We start from the raw sequence: 17,748 nt of genomic DNA, 5'->3' as shown, positions 1-17,748 counted from the left end.
TATCTTACTGTAGTTAAAACACGTACTATTTCCTTCCAACTTGTATGATCTGCTGCTCCCATGGGGCCTGTGAAACCTGCTGAGCTCCTGTAGCAGACTGCTTCTGTGTACCTGCACCACTGCTTATCCAACCACGAGGAGATGCAGTGGTATTATTACAGCTCAGCTGTACACGCTTCAAGTTCTGTATGCAGCAAGCAGAACTGGTGCTCCCATCAAGACTAGCTGGGGTGAACAGGAGAGATGGTGGGGAGCCAAACTGCAGTAAGAATGGATGGAGCCAGGAGGAGAATGGAAAGCTGTTAAGACAGTGATATTAGGAGAGCTTTTTCCACAGCTGTTGGGCACAGATAGAATTAATGCCAAAGGAAATGGGAAAATCACTCTTCCATGCTGACATGCTGATGTGGGAAGGTTTACAAACTGGGGCTGAGAAGGGCAGCCCACAGAGAGCTATATAAACAAGGGCATAAAATCAAATATCATCAATGTTGGATACAAGGGCAAAAAACAGGCAGAAATAAATGAGAGAGGCTGGAAGTCTCTTAATTCCATCAGAACTATGAACTGTTGAGGAAATGCAGTGTTTCTGGGCTAATTTATGTGATAGAAATCTTACATCAAAAAGCAATAGCTTACTTAGGATGCAAGAGCAAGGGAATGAGAGGGAGCACACTGCCTGGTGCACCCAAGATGCATGCTCTAGGGTGCAGAGGAAGACTAATCTCATACAAAAAGCGACTATAGAATCATAGAATCACCAAGATTGGGAAATACCTCCAAGATCATCCATTCCAACCATCTACCTACCACCGATATTTCCCACTAATCCATGCCCCTAGGTACAAAATCTAAATGTTTCTTGAACACTTCCATGGTTGCTGACTCCACCACCTCCTTGGGCAGCCCGTTCCAGCACCTGATCACTCTCTTAGAGAAAAAGTATTTCCTAACGTCCAACCGGAATCTCCCCTGATGCAATGTGAGGCCATTTCCTCTAGAAGCCACTTGTTTGTTTTACACAAAATCATTTGCAGTGGCTGAGGTTACTTTATCAACAGCTTGTAACTTTGCACAACCACTGATGCATGTTCATCCACTCCCTTACGCTGCTCTTCACGTGAAAATTTAGCACACCATTAAGACAGAAGCATTTCCCCAAGATTTTGAAAGACACAAATCTGTCAGACACAGGTCCTCTTCTCTCTCCATAATGAATACACACAATTAGTGTAGAGCCATTTTCGTAGTGATAACAGAAGCAGCAAGAAGCAGACAGGCTGGCACAGAGCTGGCTGACCAGTGCCCTGCTGCGCGCCTGCAGTTCGCAGATACGGCAAACTCTTCCCATCTCTGCCTCTGGCACATGTGTAACTGGCAGCCAGGACACTAACCTGTCACAGCCACCTGAATAACAACAACTCTGCCAGGTAAATCTTGACAGAACAAATCCCTAAACATTAGGTGAGCATGAGGATTAAAGAAACCGTAAGCTGTCTTTAGAATGGTGTTTTGCACACGGATTCACAAAGAACAAGTCCATAAAACGGCTGCTTTCTCCTCCCCCCCCTCCCCCATTAGTATTCAATCCTCTTTTGGTACTGAAAGGGAGTTTGCTATTGCTTCCTTGCACACAACTATTATTTCCCCAACACAAAACAGCCTGTAAAGCTGGATGGTTCTAATGTCAGGTCACTTCTGGCAGAACTCGGTAATAAAATTCCCTCTCACAAATTCCTGGCATGGCGTCTGCTGGAATTCATTGCCACTGAGAATAGCTTTTAATAATTCAAATTGGAGAACAAAGAATAGCCTACTATCAGACTTAGGCACACTGCAGCTGTTGGCTTTAACTGGCATCACAAGACACACCACAGTGTGGTGGAGCATCAGTAAGATTTCATCTGAAACACACAAACTGCGTGTTTAGGTTGAAATATATAAAAAATACACTGAGGACTGAATAGCAACAATTAAAGACTGCACTTAAAGACAGGGCAGTTCCCAGTGAAGTTGTTTTATAAGTCATTCACCTCAGCTTGCATGCCAACAAACCTGACTAGGTGGTCAGCTCCATCCAATACTTGTCAGAAGGCCAGTTTTTAAAATGCTTGAAGCTGCAACAGCATATGCAGTTCTATAGTGTTTATTAGTCAAAGTTTGATTAAAATTCACCTCTTCCTTCTTAATGCAATGAGAATTGCAATCGTCTCTCCACAGTGGTGTGCATGAGTGGTAGAACCAAAAATTAAGTGGCAATGATGCCTTCCTACTGTTCTAACTTCATTTAGCTCTGCAGATACACTTCAATGAAAATAAGTTCCTCCCTGTTTATCTTCATTACTACTGCCATTCAAATTCCCATCAGCAATGCCTATGGACTGAAAGGAAGGACAAGAGGATTTTCATTGTTACTGAGGACACAGTATGGCCTTAAATATTCAGGGAACTCAAATATGGTCCACCACAGATCTGTTGGTTTCTTACGCAGCATTCTGCTTCTTGGAATGCTTCAGAAACCAGAAGGTCCAATCCTGAAGCCTGGGAAGCAGCAGCTCCAGGCAGCAGCCAGCACTGTGCATGGTGGGGGTGAGACTGCTGCAGCCCATCCCAGGCTGAGCACAGGGCTGCACCCCAGCATGGGTCCAGCTCACTAGCCATGTCCTGGCATGGGAGAGATCCTGATACAAGACCTGCTGCCAAGAAAGATGTGAAGAACAGGCAAACATAAGGCTCTCTTTAAAGTTTCCTTGGAAACCACTATGAAATTCCACATGAACCAGGTAATCCACCTGAAAACACGGGCTATGAAATCAGCCACATGAGAGCCCCATGGCAATGGCAGCTCTATAAGAGTCACAGTCCTTGTTCAAGACTTGGTAAGGCAGCATCCAGTTTTATAGACCTTTCACTGGCAGAGAAGATGCACAACAGGGTCTGAAAGCACTGTGACATTCCAGACACCCCTGAGCCGGACTGCTCGGCTGTATGCGTGTACTCAGACGTTCACAAACTGAAGAAACAACTCAGTCTGAAGGATGTTTTAGACTCTTGCCATTACCTCAATGTAATGCTGTGCACAATTTCCTCAGCAGAAAATTCCATGGGAAAAAAAAAGTATATCCGTTCTCTGGCAGTGATAGCCTGCTGTGTTTATTTAGTTTCTGGAGCAGATAAAATTATTTAAGAAATAAAATAAGAATTCTATTTCCTTCTGGACTCTGACATAGCAAGCACTGCGGACTCTGAGCTCTGAGCAATGAAGACCATATAGTGTCTGTAACCTCTAACTGACAATTCTGGTTCCCCACAATTTCTTAGCAAAATGAATCTAAACTCTTGGCATTTGAAAGTGTAAGTAAATCTGGCAACAAAGCACAGCACAGAGCAGTCAGCTTGTGCTGTTATGCAAAATAAAAAAGCTGGAAATGAGGTTTATTTTGAACCTGAGAATGCTCCTCCTTTGCAAAAAGCTTTTGATAATGATTATTTCTACTGTTCTATCAGACATAATACAAATTAGATACAAAACATGTACCTACACAGGAAGGAGCTCCACTGAGCCAATTTACTCTGCACGTAACAACATTAAATTATTTAGAAAACAACCAAGAGATAATGTCTTTATACCTAGTTACCCTAATCCTATAAAAGCACATTGGGTTCTTGCTCAACATAAAGGAAATTTGCTTTCTTACATATTACTTCAGGTTTTTTTCTCATTTTGTGCTCATCATGCATAATCCTGTCCTCCACAAAGCCTACACACGCTCCAGTGTTTTGTTTCAGTATCATTTCCCCCAGCTGCAGGGGGAATATTACACTACATTCAGCCAAACAGTAAGACATTCATCCTCACTTCGACCCAAGGACCTATCGTCAGATCCCAGCATAAAAGATTTTTTACTGCTATAGCAAGCAATTTCAAAACAAAGCAGAAATTCACAGATTCATCTGCAAAGTCATGCGCTGCATTACAGTGCTTCAGAGAAAATGCATTAGCAGAATGCATTAAACAGCTGATATTCTTGAGGAAGGAGATGGCTGAACCGGTTTTTCTCAGCTGACAGTACTATATGGAAAAGCTAAAGCTGAACAAGCCCCAGTCTTTATCATCTAATTTACTAAATGTAGCCTTATCAATTAATCATCCTGATCACAGTGGGAACAAAGATCACCTAAGGAAAGGGCTGATATCTGTAAACCACCATACACTGCAACAACTACATGGTGTCACTCTACAAGCAGTCAAATTTAGAATCATAGAATCATAATGTGCATATGAAACGCAATGCGGTCATTTGGAGGGAACCGTCTAATTTCACTATTTGCTATTTTTGCAATTTACTTGAACGTGAAACAACTCAGTACAGAGAAGTGAAAGGGAAAATGGCAGAGAAAAAGCAGGCCAAAGGACTGGGAATTCTGAACTCAGCTAGCAGCTCCTCAGCTCTCTATTCCAGGAGAGGGAAAAATGCTCTCCAGAGCAATACAGACAGAAAACAAGCTCAAAAGCCCTGATATTACCAGTACAAGCATTTTGAGAAGTCTGCTTTTGCATAAATACATGCAGGCTGCACTGTCACTTATCTTTAATGAAGTCAAAATACAAAATCACCACCTAGACCATGCTGAAAAAAAACAGAAGACAGTGGAAATCTCTTGATATGGCAATGTCAAGGGTTTAGTGTCTAGATATAGTTATTATACAATTGTTACTAAATTGTAAACCAATTAGCTATAGTTGTACCTACGCATTTCTCAGAATAAGGTGATTTCATCAGACTTTTTCCATGAATGACTCCACCACCAAGTTGGAGATTTTCTCCATATGGATGGAAGTTAACTTCCTTCCATTCCATGCTTACTTTTCACTCTACCAAATTAATGGGAAAAGAAAGTTCCCCAAGCAACACTATTTCTAGGGCTTTTGTAGGGCTTAAAACAGCCTTTTGAGAGGAATATCGATGGAGTATTTCATAGAAGACCTCACTGAGCTACCCCCCATTATTCCACTTCAAGGTCATCTTCCATATGTACTGTGCATACAAAGGAAGTGAATGCACATGACATTTCTAACACCTATCAGATGAGAGAAGCCAGAACCCTGAAGGAGAGCCACATGCACATGAATTTTCTTCTAAGCCTCACACCATTTTCTGCCACCTACAGCAGACACAAATAGACCCATCTGAACCACCATAATTGAAGTGGGTGAAAGAAATGGCAAATCTGACATTGATGTGCAGTCCACAGGATATGCAAAGCTTATTGACAAAATTAAAGCAGCTGGTGGAAAACTGAGGTGCTTATTGAATTATGGCAGGGAATCATGACACACTGGAAATATCAGCTGAAGACATACTCGCTTTATCTCTCAGAAAGTGAAAACTCCTATGCCAAATAGAGAGTGATGTTTTAAATCTTTTCTTCTGAGGTGTATTTCTTGGACCATTAACCAACACACTTCTCAGGCTGTGCTGAGTAAGCCTTTCCAGTGCGAACGTTCTGAATTATGTATTTCCTAATAGCTTGTAACCACTCTCTAGTGAATGTTATAGGCGGCTGGGGAGAATCTGATGTAACTTGCTCTCCAAAGTTGTTTAAATCACTTTTTTTTTTTTTTTTTTTTCTTTTGGCAGGGGGCGGGAAGGGGAAAGGAAACATTGCTATAATTTCCAAAATGATCAACTATAAGTTTCTTTAACTTACTGAACCCTCGGTGTATTGCAATTGGTGGTTAATGGTATATTCTCAAAGCTTAATATTTAACAGCACTCCACTGGCATAAAAAGTGACACAAAAGAGCTGAATAACCTCTGGTGTGGCCAATTTTGCTAATGATAGTCTTTTTTATGTTAATGAATTATACCAAATGTTCTCATTTCATAAATTAATGCACCATCTGTGTTGTGGTTTAACTCATCTCTAGTGTGTGAGAACCAAAAGGCTCGTTGTCAACCTCAAAGATAAGATCAGACCATTTTCTCTGACTGGAGAACTGCCTGCTGGAAACCGGAGCTGCCATTTTCCAGGAAATGGATCACCCTCTTGTGATTTTTTTCCCTTGCAACTCATGTACCTGTGCCTGTAAAGCCAAGGTGGGTTTTCCATCCCACTTCCTCATATCTCTCTGCATGGTCATGCAGGTAAAACCACAGATGGTACACGGTGGTGAATCCTCTCTCTCAAGCAGAGGAACACTTACTTCTAAGAGCTGAGATTTTGGTATGTACAGGTGGGGAATAAGACATATCGTCTTTAAATTGCTGGACCTCCTGGGACAGTTTCTCCATAGCTGAGACACAGGCCTGTAAAGAGGAAGAAAGACAATCTTCATATTGTCAAAGTAACCATAGCCACTTCATCTACTGTTGGATTTTTGTCATCTTCCCAGTTCCTTTCTATCATGGTGCTGGCATACAGTGATGGTGCATTCCATACAACTCTCTGCCACATCAGTCGCATCTGTATCATGTTATCTGGATCCTGGAAGTTGATATCACCATCCAAATTAATTCCATACATAATCTCCACCACAGCTAGTTCCCTCAAGTACTGGATACCTTTCTCCACGGTGGTCCATTTGCCTGAGTTAACTACCAAGTTTTCCTTGGAGGGACGTCTTTCCCTTACAGCTGACAAATCACCACCACAAGGTGAAAGACCATGTCCCTTTTCCAATTGCGTTGTCAGCATCTCTTGCTCTAGAGATACCAGCTGCTTGGCTTCACTGCCCACTAAGTGTAGGCTATTGGTTCCACCAACTCAGCTCTGGAGCAGCCAAGTGGCAATGTGCTCACCTGGACAATGGCCATAATCCTTTCACAGCTCAGTCAAAAGTTGGGTGGTTTAGTTTTCTTCCTTCTGCTTTTGTGATGGCCCCCCTCCATCTTCTTTGTCTTCTCCAAACTTACAAGCTTCTCTCTTTGCAAAAACTTCTGACTTTCATAGACATTTTTTCATCTTGCTTATATGCGCAACAGCAACTGGCACTGGTTGGCTCTCTGTTTGAGCTGTGGGATTCGTCACAGGGGTTGGAGTAACCACAAGACTGGTTGTGAGGATCGTGGTACTTGCCGGGCCCTTCAGAAGGGTCAGAGTAACCACAAGGTCTGTCAAAAAGGTCAGAGCAACTGCAGGATCTGTCGCAGGTGTTGGAGCAGCTGCAGCGTCCATCACAGGAGCTGGAGGAACCTCAAAGCCTATCACAGGAGTTGGACCAACCACAAGGCTTGCTGAGAGGGTTGGAATGACAGCAGGATCTGTCTCAATGTTTGGAGCAACCATAGGATCTGCTTCAGGAACTGGAGCTTCTGCAGGGTCTACCACAGGTGAAGGACCTTTGCATTGCCATCAGATCCAGAAGTATTCTCTTCCCCTTGAGGACGCTGAACAGCATTGAACAGAGCTTGACAGGCGTGGGGCAGGCCCAAGAACACTGTAGTGATTTGTGTCCTTTTAGGATTGCCAGAGCAACAGTAGACTTTTTACAAATAATCCACTAGATATAGGATTCTGCAGCTGTTCAGAGGTGAAGTTCCAAACCTCTGGGAGTGCCCAGTGCTCTAGGCATCTGCCCATATCATCCCACACCCTCTACCACTCAGAACTACCCTGCGTCAGGGCAGATCTCTGGGTGATATACTTCAATAATAGTTTAATCTTAAACATAACCTGAAAGACATTCATGACATATAGCAATAGGAATATGTTGGTTTGAACATCTGATGGATATTCAGAATTCTCAAGAGCTGTTGTAACTAGCTCTATGGAAAGAAGGAGAAGTGAAAGGGAGGCTGAGAACTGCTGGAAAGTGTCCTCTACTATCTCCTCCATAGCCGGGCTCCCCGAGGAGAGAAAGCAAAGTATGTAATTACTGATAGTATCAACAATATGGATTCCATAGCCCAAAGATGATTGCAATGCTGAATACATACAAAACAGCAGATTCTCAGCTGCCAATTTTATCACAATACAGGCCAAGGCCATGCAGCACAGCAAAATAAAAACATTAATCCAACCCCATAGACGGGGTTGCAGGAAAAACAAGCAGCAAGCAAGGTGCTACACAATATAGTTCCATGAGAAGACTCTCACAGAGTCCACAAATAGGGAAAAAATTAACATTGTGACCAGCAATTATCAAACCACCACTACACCCTACATTAACATGCTCTGGCCAAATCTGCTTGGAGCTCCACACTGGGTCAGTGTGGAGTCTGGGTGTAGCCACTGACTTATGCTTTTACCAGGCAGATGGCTCAGCACCACACAGCTGCTTGCTCACTGCCTCCATCCCAGTAGGGTGGGGGAGAGAATTGGAAAAAACAAAGTAGAATTGGTGGATTGAGATAAAACTATTTACTAATATAGAGAAAAGGAAAAGTATTCTTTTTTATTACATGTGACTGTTATTATAGTTATGACAAATCACAAAATAAATGTATGTGAATGTATATAACAAGTGATGCACAAGCAGCTGCTCACCACCCAATGACCAATGCCCAGTAGCCCCCAAGCAGTAGAAGAGAGAGAGATGAACTGCCACCCCCTTCAGAACTCCCTCTGCAACATGTCCTATGGTATGAAATATCCCTCTGGACACTTTAAGTCAGCCATCCTCATGCTGTTCCCTCCCAGCTCCCTGCGCCCTTCCTTGTGCATGGCCTTGGCTCTGTACAGCACTGCTTAGCAGCAGCTACAAACATGTTGTGTTAGCAGCATTGTTTTTCTCCTAGAAGCAAAAACAGCATCATGCCAGGCACTCTGAAGAAAACAATTCTATCCCAGCTGAACCTAAGACAATCTTAGCTAGTTTAAAAAGCTTTTCAGACAAAGCATTTTTGCCTGAGAAAGTCTCTAACTTATGTTTTTTCCTCTGCCTGCTATTCCATATTGTGCAGCATAACATTACAAATTCCTATTGTTTTGCTTTTATATTCTGCTTAAATAGTTAAAGCCTTTGCAACAATACGGAGAAAACATTCTTATAAACCTGAGGGAGAAGATCAAAGAAATTTGACCACGACAGTGAAACAAATAGGTTTCTATGTGAAAGAGACACGTATGGGAAGAACATTTGAAGCTTTCCATTTCTATCAGTATTTTCAAAAAACAATGTAGCACTTCTTAAACAATGCTCACATAACCCTTTCTAGCGAAGGTTGTATTTAAAAACACACCTTTAGAAGTGAAATTCTTACACCATTTTCATTTCCTGGCCTCACAGCATTTGCAGATGTAAAGTATTCCCAAGCTAATTTTAAGCATTCAAAAGCTGGCTTTGTAAATATCATGTTTATTCTCATTCAAAAGCTTCACTCACTGTTCAGTATTTACACAACTGTTAGAGACTTCCACGCATGAGCACTAAGAACAGCAAAAAACAGTTCTGGAAGATTTCTAATCTGGCAGGAAAGGAATTCTTGGAGCACAGACTGAGGAGCATTGCTCTAGGCTGTTTTCCAAGACTGTGGCAGGCTTTGCCAGACACTGAGTCCAGGAGGAAAGCACTGAGGGGATGTCTACAGTACAATGTGGGCTCTGAACACTGCTGACATCTGCTGGGAGCTGGAAACAAGCTGTTCCAGTGGTTACAAAAAGAGATTTTTGCAGGGATGAAGAAAGATTGTGAAGATATTAGCTCTGGCTGCTCTTGCTATGCTGCCTGTTCCAGCTATCATGGTCTCAGTCCCCCAACACGTCATGCACTTGACACTCTTCTTTCAAGGCAGGCTTGTGTTACCCCACCTTCATACTGCCCTCTGGAAAAGCTCTAGTTTGCTGGCAGCTCCTTTGGCTGCATGACAATCCAGAACTGGGAGGACTTCAAATGCAGCCTAAATCCAAATTAATGTTCTAAGATCTGCGCTACGTTGTGTAGAAACCTGCAGGGCTGAAAGTGTTTGCCTTCTGCACTCAACAAAATGGAAGCCACAAAAGAAATCTATGTATAGTAAAGCATGCTATGGTGACCTTGAAGGGTTAGGAAAGCAGAGGCCAACTTTTCATATTACTGTAAAGAAAAGATATGCTGTTCTTCATCCGTCCAGTCAACACCAACACTTGACGCTTTCTGAAAGCAAAATCTTAGTGTTAAGCAAGCAGACTTGTCTATTATTCATAGCTCCAGGAAGCGGAGTCCCTGTAAGCACATACTATTGCCTGAGCAACTTAACAAGTGCTTCTGATGTTAGAATCGATCAGACATAAACTGTAAGAAAGACAGAACACATCGTAAACATCTGGAAGTGAAGCCATGGACTATTTTTTCCTAGCCCAATGAAGACTTAAGCCATTTAGACAACAAACAACTTCTTCAGTGAGTGATTCTATCTAAACAGGCTCAAGCTATTTCAAGTTCCATGGAGTTGGTAAAGTATGACAGTAGTCAGGATGGAACAGATCTGTATAAACCTGACAAATACGATTAATCACTGAACTCAGTAATGCCAAAATGTCTGTAACCACCTGTAGCATTTTCTTTCCTATATCGTTCGGTTCATCGTTACATGCCATACATAATATATAGAAAATTATACTTGCCATTTTAAAGGACAGTAGAAATGAAAACCTGGCTCTTGGAAGCTGCTGCTGACATTGTATGAGCACTATTAAAACATATTTTACCAAAAGCTTTGTTGTTAGCTTCTGAGTACGATAAAATACCACACCTGAACTGTGAGGCACTGATGATTCCAAAGACCCGTCCTCCTCTCCCCCAGCACGTTATATTCAATACAGTGCAATAATAACACCCTGTTACTGAGTTTTCACTATTATTTTTATGTTATGTTAGTGGTATTGATTCTACCAGAATGAATTTTCTAAACTGTTTTCCCCTACAGCGATATCACTCAAATAAAATCACACCTGAAGCCATATCACCCCTCAGTAGACACACTGCCTCAGCCTCGTGGAGTCATGCTTCATCCATTTTACATCCCAGATTTTCACCAGTGTACGTTCTGTCACCAGCATTTGGAGGCTCCACCGTGCTCTGAGGGACAGTTCTGAACCTAGTTTGAGCCTGCAAAGCGGGCAAGAATACAAGCAAAGACATGCTTAGCTCTGCCTCCCTCCAGAGGAGGTGCAAACGGTGGGTTTGCGGAGCCAGTGCCATCACCTAGCCTACTGTGACCCACACTAAAACACTTGCTTACTTTCAGGTCTTTTGGCAACAAGTAGATTGTGGCACAAAGGGAGCACTGCTGGCTGAATCTAAACACAAAACCAATGAGTTGTCTGATATTTGTAGAGTAAGTAAATTGATTACCCTATGAGTTGATCTTTGTTTTGTTCCACAAGGGTGGGAGGAACATTAGAGACGATGACTTGCATATCCAACTGATTGACCACAGAGACCTGGAAACAAAAGAGTGAAATTCAATTGGCACTTCCAAGTGTAACATCCTCTCTGTACAAACAGAATGGAATAATTGCTTTCCTGCCTTCACAGCCATGCGCTGATGTACCAACTTCTCATTTAATTGCAGAGTAAGAGAGCTGGGAAATCCTGCTTTGCTTGGCAGCCAGAACCAATAAACTGCAGGCAAATATTTAACCAAAACTGTAACTGGAGATCCACATCAGAATTGTATGCAGCTTTTTGGAAGAAAGTAGTAATTTAGCGTTTACTTACAGGATCATGAATCTCCCACATGCCACACTCAAAATCACTTATTAGCATTTCAGCATTTCTGATGACATAACAGGAAAATCCAACTTTGGAAACATGCACCAAGGTAAGTGCTAATACCAGATTAATTCAATTAGATCAAATTATACTTTGTTAGAAAATTGAATTATTGATCTATTTTGAATGAAACCATCAGTGCAAGTATTTCTTTTACCTCAAATTCCTTTAACTTCTCTCTCTATATGGGATAAAAACTCTCAGCTCAGCATTTTCTACCACAAAAGCATGCAACTTCTCTGTTTCTCAATGACAAGTTGGAGCATGAGTGTGTAGAAGGGCCTACAAGTGTGTAATACGTTCAGCAGACCTGGCAAACTGCTCCGCATCTAACCATCTAGTTTCTTTGAGCTATGTTTAGCATGATCCCAGGCAAAGACTGCCTTCTGGTGAAATGCGTGCTGGTTTCCTCCTTCTAAAATGTTTGTTGCCTCCTGCAATAGCTCTCTCTTCACAAGCCCAACCAGCTTGCTGTTGACAGCAAACATCACACCCTGTGTACCACCTGTCTATAGAGGATTCCAGAGCTAAATTTGGAGAAGTAAGTAGGACAATGTTAAAACAGATAAATTTAAAAATCAGAGATATTCAACTCCATTCTAACAGAAAGAACAACTTGTGCGCTTTTCAAAAAAGAAGTGTGAGCCCTGCAAGCACTTCAGCAGAGAAGCAGGAATATATTCTCACATCAAACAGCAATTTAAGTTTTGAAGCTTAATTCAACTTTAAATATTCAAATGTTCTTGAAATGTCATCAGATGCACTGATCAGCAGTACAGACTTCTGCGTGAGAAATACAGAATTATAATGAGCTCAAAATAAATCTCAGACTATCGCCATTAAAAGGAACTCTAAAGCAATGAGCAGTTTAATATACTTAACTACATTACACAATTCAAGCAATGGCTGCACTTATTTACTGAGTACTGCATGAATGTAAAACGTCTCTCAAAGCTCTCAAAGGTTCAAAGGAAACACAATTATGATTTACAAAGGGAAACAGATTTGTGACAAGCTACAGCAAACCAATGGCATGGAACAAAAACCACCGCAGCACTAACTTGTATACTACATGCACTCGTAAAGATTTTCTTTTTTTTTCAATTATAAAACAGCATTAAGCCGGGGAACTATGTCAGGTTTAACTAACGCTGTTCTGAGATAAGCTGTTGGAAGAAACTGTTCCCTTCACTTCCACTTGAGGAGTGGAAACACACTCAGAGCAGAGGTGGAAAGGTGTGAGACAGCGAAAGCCCTTCCTGAGGTGCCACCTTCACTGCTCTGTGGTGGGGGCACAGTTACCTGGGACCATCCAAACCACTCTTCCTCGGAAAGCTTTTGCTGTTCCATAATCCAAGCAAAAAGTCTGGTCCTGCGATGTTAAACAGCAGGTGTCAGCTTAATGCATAAGAGCTGGCAGTCAGCGTGTTCAGATGCCCCCTGTCTATGAGTATCTGAAGAACACATGCTGAGAAGTAGGAACATTTCAGAATACGTTAAATTAGGAGCAGAGCAAACTGGATGTTTGTGGCAGAGGCTGGAAAGGCATCAAGCCCATAAGTGTTCTACCTTCGATCACCTGTTTAATTCCTTAGGCACTTTCCCATTTTTTTGAAGGCCAGGCACTGGGGCACTACCTGACTTCTGGGAGTAACTGATGCTGAGTGCTGAATGAGGAAGAGTCCTGCGAAACCACACAAATTCTAACAAACCTTTGATTAAAGATGATACCATAGTAAATATTCACAGTCCAACTTTAATGACTTTAAGTGCTTACTTGCAAACTCATTATCAAGTGTAATTTCCTATTTCTTCCTTTCATCTTGAAGTTATAAGGGAAAACTCCATCATGTAGACCCAAACTGTAGACTGAGACATCTGACTTTAGCCACCTTGCCAGTCTCAGCTAGCAAAACAGACAGGTAGCCTCTATGTGGAGCAGCCCCTACGGTACAAAGACATTTTACCAGTGGATTTGGTGGTTTATGCTGCTCACAGAACAGTGCCAGCATATGGAGGCACTGTTCTGATCCTGATTCTGGAGAATACCTGGCTCTGCCCAATTCTTTGCTGTTCTGTGCCTTTGGTGTTTCTGTGCCTTTGTCTTCTCCCTATATCGTTCCCAGTGCAATCCTAACTTCTTCCCACACATCTTAGCTCTTTTGCATGTAAGCAATTGATTTAACTTCCCTCATCAACAGGCACTCCTTTAACTTGTACTGAAAGCAGTAACACCTTCCAGTCTGCACTCCTGACACTGACACAAGTGTCTCTTGGCAGTGGGTCAAATCCTATCGAACTATGAAGCCCAGAACAGCTTAGTCTAGCTAGAAGGCATCTTTGTGTACGGATCGCATTCAGCAAGAACCTAAACTTTCATGTTAGAATAGTGTCAGTCTGCAATTGCTCAAGAACACTGTGCCAGACTGCCCATCATTCACTTAGGAAACCTAAATACATCTATATATAATAATGAGACAAACGTCACTTCCTAATTTTAATGTCATTACTTTCTGGCCGTATTTGAATCTAGTTTTCCCATACTCATTGCATGAGAATGCCCTGCCATTTTGAGAGGCCAAGCATGAGGACATCATACATTATGCTTATTTGCTCAATTACTGCATAACTCAATACACCAAGTATTATGGCTATCATCTGTATCATTTGACAGTGTTCCCACGAACTAGATAATGTACTTCATCCCTACAACATTATGCTAATATTAATCCAATCCATCATGCTATACGGGCTTTGAAGAAATTAAGCGCTGATGGTTCCTGTGACTGGGCTAAGTCAGTGTCCTTTACAAAGCACAAAAAAGGAAGTCACGGCCTAAAGCTGATCCATTTTTGAATTGTTGCTTTCCCTGAAAGCTTCAAGTGCAGTTTTAGCCCAAAGTTATTTCCTGCCTCTCTCTTCCAGACATGAACAAGTCATAGCACTCAGAGCCTGTTTGCTCAGCTCTGTGCCTGCCCTGCATGCCAGACAGACATCTAACTGTGACCAAGAAGCTCTGTAGTGACCTTAGCAAAGAACACAGACCAAGTTAGTGAACTTTTACTTGGTTTACTCATTGGGGTTTTAAGACATACTAGGCTCTGCTTCACATATTCTGAATGGGAGCCGAGTGCACCTTGCTGCCTCAGAGAACAGACACAGCAGATCTGTAAGCCTTTGGATATTTGAGCTACCTTATACTTAGAATGCACAATCACTTTATTTTCTGCCATCAGGGTCCTGAATGCCCAGAACATAACTTAACCCACACTTAACACCAACAGCTATAATTTAAACTGAATCATTAAAAATTGCTCAAATAACAACAAATTTATTGAACAAATAAAATACTGAACACCATGTCTGGTGTGGTAACTGAGATCAGCAACTCTGTCCCGAAATGTGAAGGCATTTCAGACAGGCATAAAAGCTCCTGATTTAAAAATGAGTTTTATTTCAGTGACTTGTAAAGATCAAGTACACTGTTTATGGCCTTCCTGTAGGTCTGCTTAGAATTAAGCTTTATGCAGTGTTCAGAATTCATCGCTCTAACAAGATAAAGCTTGGCTCATACTTACAAGTACATCTGCTTTGCTGCTCAGTCCTTTTCCGTAATCATCAGTCGCAATGACCTGAAACTTGAAATAGGATCTTCTCATATTTTTGAACAGCATAGCAGTTTTTATTAGCCCCGTGTAAGCTTCAATCACAAAACCTTCTTTACCATCCTTGATTGGAGGAATGATGAGCCTGTATTGCATGGCACTGTAATTCCCAGTGTCTTTATCGTCAGCCTAATAGGGAAAAAATAAAAACAAGCACAGGCAAATAAAATAAATATTCACACAAAGAATCATTAACCTTGTCCTTTAAATAAAGTTGCACCTCGGTCCAGCAAATCTTTCCCACTGACATTTAAAACATCAGATTCCAGAGAGCAGATATTGCTATTACTGTGAATGGCTCATTTAACTCTGCTGCATACAGTTTTGCTTTTCCAGCAATTTCTTTCTCCTCTGTTAACACCAAACTGTTAGAGTAAAAATAAAATAAAAGGACTTTCCAGGTCTGCATCAAACCGAAGAGGTAAGAACAGAATAATCCTGAGAAACAGCCACTGTTGAGTTCTTGCTAGCATATATTGAAATAGGAAAGAGAAAACGATGCCTCTTTCAGAGGCATTCTTCATTCTCATCGATTGAGCACTTATTTTTGGAGTATTTTCATCTGTTTTTTTTTTTTTTTTTTTTTTTTTTTTTTTAGCATCCTAGTACTGTTGCACAACAGACCTGATGGCAGTGCAGGACACAAAGCACTCTCCCACCAGGGAGCTGCTGAGGAAGTAGAACGCAGCACTGGCATCAATGAAGCTGCTACTGGAGCTGTTCTAACCTGGACCTTGAGCCTAACAGCCCTGTGGAGCCCTCCACACCTACCCCATTGCTCCACTCCAAAAGGCAGCACCTGTATTCAGATAAAAGTGTTTCTAAGGACCGTTAGAATGTGTGCCTCATCTAGAAAGAAGTCAGGGAGAAGCAGCTTATTGCTGCTGTACCTTTGCCTACTTGCTGGGCTGGGCACTGCCTCAGCAGCTAGAATGCCTCAGCATCTATTAGATGGCTTTTATTAGAGGCTTTTATCAAATGATAAACACAGCATCTTAAGTCTGCAGCCTCAGTGAGTGTTGGAAGAAAAACATCCTCACCATCAAGAATGGTGCATGCCTTTCTGTATAATGTGTAATTCCACAGGACTGAAAAATAAAATCAATCAAAATCCAGTCGGGGTTTATGTCAGTGTTAAGAGCTTGTTTACCATGATATGCCACCGTCTGTCTGAAAAGCATCATCTGTGCAAGGTCATTACGCCTCAGATAGATGGCCATTAATCATCATTAATTGTTTTCTCACCTTCAAGTGAACAAAATTTGTAAGGTGTGAATTGTTACCAACTCCTATGTTATCTTTATTTCTGGCTAGTTTTCAGGGGTTATCAGTGAGGATGCAAGTCCCTGCAGCACAGTGCATTGCTTTCAGGACACAGTCATTCCAGAGCGGTACCACTGGCCCAAGTGCCAAAAGCTGCCTGCACTTTCCACTCTGGCTGGTCTCAGGTGCCACAGAACAGAGAGAGTAACACAGAGCTATGTTGTTATACCTGGCCTCTTTCAGTTGGAGGCAATGAGCACACCAGTATGCCACAGAACTGCCCAATGCAAGGACTCCCACAACGGCAGTGGTTATCTCACTTAGGTTGAGATTACAAACACTCTGCCTGTGGCAGCCAGGGAACCTGAACAGGCACAAACTAACACTTGGTACGATGTGTGCAAAACTCCTCATGCGTGCTGCCCAAGAGACAAAAACCATCCTCGGAAATATCTCCATGGGGACACAGAGCAGCCAACCTTTTAAAACAACCACCTTGCTGCTTCCCAGAGCTGCCCTGCAGGGTGGGCACTGTGCCCTTCCAACAACAAGCCAATTTTGGTGCTAAAATGAATGCACTGGATTGCTGCAGTTGAGCAGTGAGCCTACTGTTTTTATTTTTGTAGTAGCAAATTCTACGTCAATAGAAGGACATCACTTCTAATTGTTTGCTTCAGTAACAACAGAAATCAATTTCACCTTCAATATTTCACACTTGTGCTACCAAGGACAAACAAATTTGGACCTAAATTAAGGTATCAGTATGACAGGCACAGACACTACATAAGTCATTCTTTCTGAATAAATGGCATGACACTGCTGCAATTGCTTGGAAGAAATGCCGCTGAGTTTAGTGAATGAAACCTTCTACATTACAGACATTTTCAACTTTTAAGCATGCGATGGTTTGAATCCTGCAGCTCAGGCCCCCAACGCTGGTAGAAAGGCTGCAGGTTCAATTTTCGGAAGCAAGGACAACTTAGTGGCACTCCAGAGAAACAGCCTCAGCATCATTAAAATTCTGGCTATTCCAACGCAGAAACCATCTACATGCAGATGAGCAAAGCAGGTGCAGAACTGCCCGAGGAACTTGGAAAAATGATCAGATTCCAATCTCAAATA

At 42.0% G+C, this 17,748-nt stretch overlaps 1 protein-coding gene across 2 annotated transcripts in view; it reads right to left on the bottom strand.

Annotated features, from left to right (window-relative positions):
• The window catches only part of PCDH15 (protocadherin related 15), a 643,190-nt gene that overhangs the window by 30,857 nt on the left and 594,585 nt on the right, over positions 1–17,748 (bottom strand). For both annotated transcript variants that reach the window (XM_042818673.1, XM_042818671.1), the window contains exons 30-31: positions 15,277–15,492; positions 11,279–11,367 (exon numbers count right to left, since the gene is read on the bottom strand). In XM_042818673.1, coding sequence (XP_042674607.1) covers positions 11,279–11,367; positions 15,277–15,492 — 305 coding nt within the window. The remainder of the gene's footprint in view (positions 1–11,278; positions 11,368–15,276; positions 15,493–17,748) is intronic.

The sequence above is a fragment of the Centrocercus urophasianus genome, unplaced genomic scaffold (assembly GCF_019232065.1).
Source record: "Centrocercus urophasianus isolate 14NV4802_14NV808 unplaced genomic scaffold, USGS_Curo_1.0 seq_17, whole genome shotgun sequence".
NCBI classification, from domain to species: Eukaryota; Metazoa; Chordata; class Aves; order Galliformes; family Phasianidae; genus Centrocercus; species Centrocercus urophasianus.
Note: the sequence above shows the minus strand (reverse complement) of the source record. Positions and strands in the feature narration are given on the sequence as shown.